The sequence below is a fragment of the Cibotium barometz genome, chromosome 33, assembly GCF_041138505.1.
Source record: "Cibotium barometz isolate CiBa-2024 chromosome 33, ASM4113850v1, whole genome shotgun sequence".
In the NCBI taxonomy this organism is placed as follows: domain Eukaryota; kingdom Viridiplantae; phylum Streptophyta; class Polypodiopsida; order Cyatheales; family Cibotiaceae; genus Cibotium; species Cibotium barometz.
Genome location: NC_141078.1, coordinates 49,489,432 through 49,492,219, shown reverse-complemented (window position 1 = coordinate 49,492,219; position 2,788 = coordinate 49,489,432). Strand labels below are relative to the sequence as shown.

Sequence of the window (2,788 nt, the reverse complement as noted above, 5' to 3'; positions counted from 1 at the left end):
TATGTGATGACCTTCCAGAGAGTCTTCTACCCACTTCTTCCACCAATAATTGGAGCATCCCATTGGTGTTGCCCGCATCCCTTATGGTCATCTCCGCTTGCTCTGCATTCGACTTCAGTCACTCCAGCATCGACAGACCCACGAAGGTATCATTTCCTGGTCACCCTCTTGGTTCTCCATTGTTTGTTTGTTGCAAGGGGCTGGCAGTACTGAGCTTTCGTGTTTTTGGGTTCAATCTGTCAGCCCTTTCATCTTATATGGGTTTTTTGGCATACATGTTGAGTGTTTGTACATAGTTCTTTGCAGGAAAAAGGCTGCATATAAGGCTTTGGCATAACTCTATGGTTGGATGGGCCTGCTGGTGGAGCTCCCTCAGGCTCCCTTAAGTCCAGATGATGGATAGCACTCTCCCTATTCTTGAGTTGATGTGCAAAGAACGTTATCCCACTACTTAGGAATTAGTTAAAGTAACACTCAAATAAGAATAGTTCATTATTGAGATGAAAATCTGAGCCTACTATATTTCCATTGCTTATATAATAATGACTTCCTGGTCACACAAGAGAAAAAAAAAAGGTGGTTCTATTATCCTAAACCATTGATGGTTACTACTTTCAAGCTTCAAAGTGAAATTTCTTAATGTGGTAAAGTATTTTTGACTAGTGGTTCATTCCTCCAAAATCAGAACGTTATATAAAAGCAGAGAGAGAGAGAGAGAGAGAGAGAGAGAGATCCTTTTCTTTAAAAGTGTTACATATCTTAAAAGTAGAGAGAGAGAGAGAGAGAGAGAGAGAGAGAGAGAGATCCTTTTCTTTAAAAGTGTTACATAATCTTTACTTGAAGCTGTAGTAAAGCTTCATCAAAAGCATATCTTAAGAAGTAAGAACTTTTGAATAAAGGCTCCATCAAAGAGGAAAGTACTCCATCAAAGAAGACAAAAACTGTGGGACTTTTATACATTCTTTTGTGTTACAGTATGCTCATCTGCTGTTGCAATCTCTTCTGTGATTGTCTCAATGAAATCTGCAGATTCAAGAGCAGTAGAAGAACATTGCTTGATTAAGGCTTATTTATATACTCTCTCTCTCTCTCTCTCTCTCTCTCTCTCTCTCTCTCTCTCTGTGTCTCTCTCTCTCTCTCTCTCTCACACACACACACACACAAAGCTTCATAGTGTAAGGGACATGAGTGCTTACACCAATTAATGGGTTGTGGGTGGGAGGGTGTGGTAGCATTAAATAGTTTGTTGTAAACAATAGAGTATATAGAACTTGTTTATTAGACATTAGAGTGTAATGTAAATACAAGAAACTTTTTTCCATCTTCATTATTGTGATCATGCTACAAGCCCAGATGTGTTAATGTGATCAATCCTTTTGTGTGAAGTGAAACATTAGTTGAAATCTTTTTTCAAAGTAAAACTTATCATTTGTGATCATATTTTGTTACAAGAGGCCATTTTTGGAGACAAAATACTGGCTGAAGTTTTTTTTTTTTTTGGGGGGGGGGGGGGCTCATTTTTCACCTAGGTTTTGTGGTTTTCTTATGTCATTTTGATTTGAAGAAAAACCAAGATAATTTCATAATTCATCTCAAAGTAATTCCATAATGTTTAAAGATATACCTTATCCATACATGAAAAAAGCTACATGCAATCCCTTATAGACAAGTGGCATGAGTAAATCCAAAGCCCCTTAATTAACCTTGGCTACCTACTCTTGCATGTTACAAATGAATAAGTTTGCTTTCTCCTTTTTAAAAATGCACGGTTTAATAGCTATTGTGAGCCTAGCATTAGCCTAAAACTTTCTCTTGATTAGACTAATTAATTAAAGATCAAGCTAAGGTTGAACCTTGGGGTATAAATCATAATACAATTTTTTTTTTCTACTTACCCTCGGTCATGTTCTCTTCGTAAGCTTGATACTTCAATGCACTCAACATCACCTGCCTCACAACCCAAAATAAAAACATTAAATTAGGTCATGTTAATCTAATTGTAATCTCAATTAGTAGGAAGCAGACTTGCCTTCTTGTCCTTTGCTGTTGCAGTATCGACAAATAACAACTTCCGGTATTCACCTGCAGTAATAAAAGAACACCATCAACGTTAATGTTAATGCAAGCAACCTCCTGTCGCCATGCGAGTATAATCACGTGGTTAGAGCTAATCCAAGCCCTTTAGCCACAAAATCCGCGTGATTAGAGCTAATGCAAGCAACTAGTTGGCGCAAAATGGACGTGATTAGAGTTAAGATAATCATGCAATCAAAGTTAATGCAATGATGTAACTAGAATGAAGATGATCACGTGATTAGGGCAGAGATAATCAAGTGATTAAATGCGAGAAACTCGTGTGATTACTCACCAATTAAGCCCGAAATCTTGGTTTGGGTTTGATCAACTTTGGAGGTCACGTTCTGTTTAAGGTCGGGGAGGCGGAGGAGAGCATCTGCAACACTACGCTTAAGGTCTTGGAGCTCGGAAACGATGGAATTTTCCACCAAATCAACAGCAAGGGCTTGCCATTTCTCTCTCTCTCCAAGCTTTCCTAGCTCAATCCATGGCATGGCAAAGTTGGGCACCCCTGATTTGCCACACAGTGTAGTGGTACTCGAGCCAACACGAGCATCCGGGGCAGCCATTTCCCTTTGAGAAAGCTAAAGGTTAATTGAAGACCCCCCCTTAACAACACAAGCAAATGTGAGAGAAAACTTGAATGCCCCTTGTGTACTCCCTTTAAACAAGCCAATATGTGGGCTTCAATCCATGGCCTTAAAGAGGCCCT

General features: G+C 39.1%; 1 protein-coding gene across 1 annotated transcript; it reads right to left on the bottom strand.

The window, feature by feature from the left end:
• Positions 1–806: 806 nt before the first annotated feature.
• On the bottom strand, positions 807–2,788 carry LOC147619678 (uncharacterized). The gene is made up of 4 exons (XM_086773591.1): positions 2,369–2,788; positions 2,030–2,082; positions 1,896–1,947; positions 807–1,023 (listed from the first exon to the last, which is right to left on the bottom strand). Exons 1-4 carry the CDS (start codon positions 2,643–2,645, stop codon positions 953–955), a joined length of 453 nt encoding a protein of 150 aa, XP_086629717.1. The 5' UTR covers positions 2,646–2,788; the 3' UTR covers positions 807–952.

What these genes read in the sequence shown, in the direction of transcription:
- LOC147619678 (XM_086773591.1), bottom strand. Translation starts at nt 2,645, where the DNA reads ATGGCTGCCCCGGATGCTCGTGTTGGCTCGAGTACCACTACACTGTGT. An exon ending in CAACAGCAAAGGACAAGAAG is followed by an intron (nt 1,948 to 2,029) that starts GCAAGTCTGCTT and finishes GTTGTGAGGCAG; the next exon opens with GTGATGTTGAGTGCATTGAA. An exon ending in CGAAGAGAACATGACCGAGG is followed by an intron (nt 1,024 to 1,895) that starts GTAAGTAGAAAA and finishes TTGAATCTGCAG; the next exon opens with ATTTCATTGAGACAATCACA.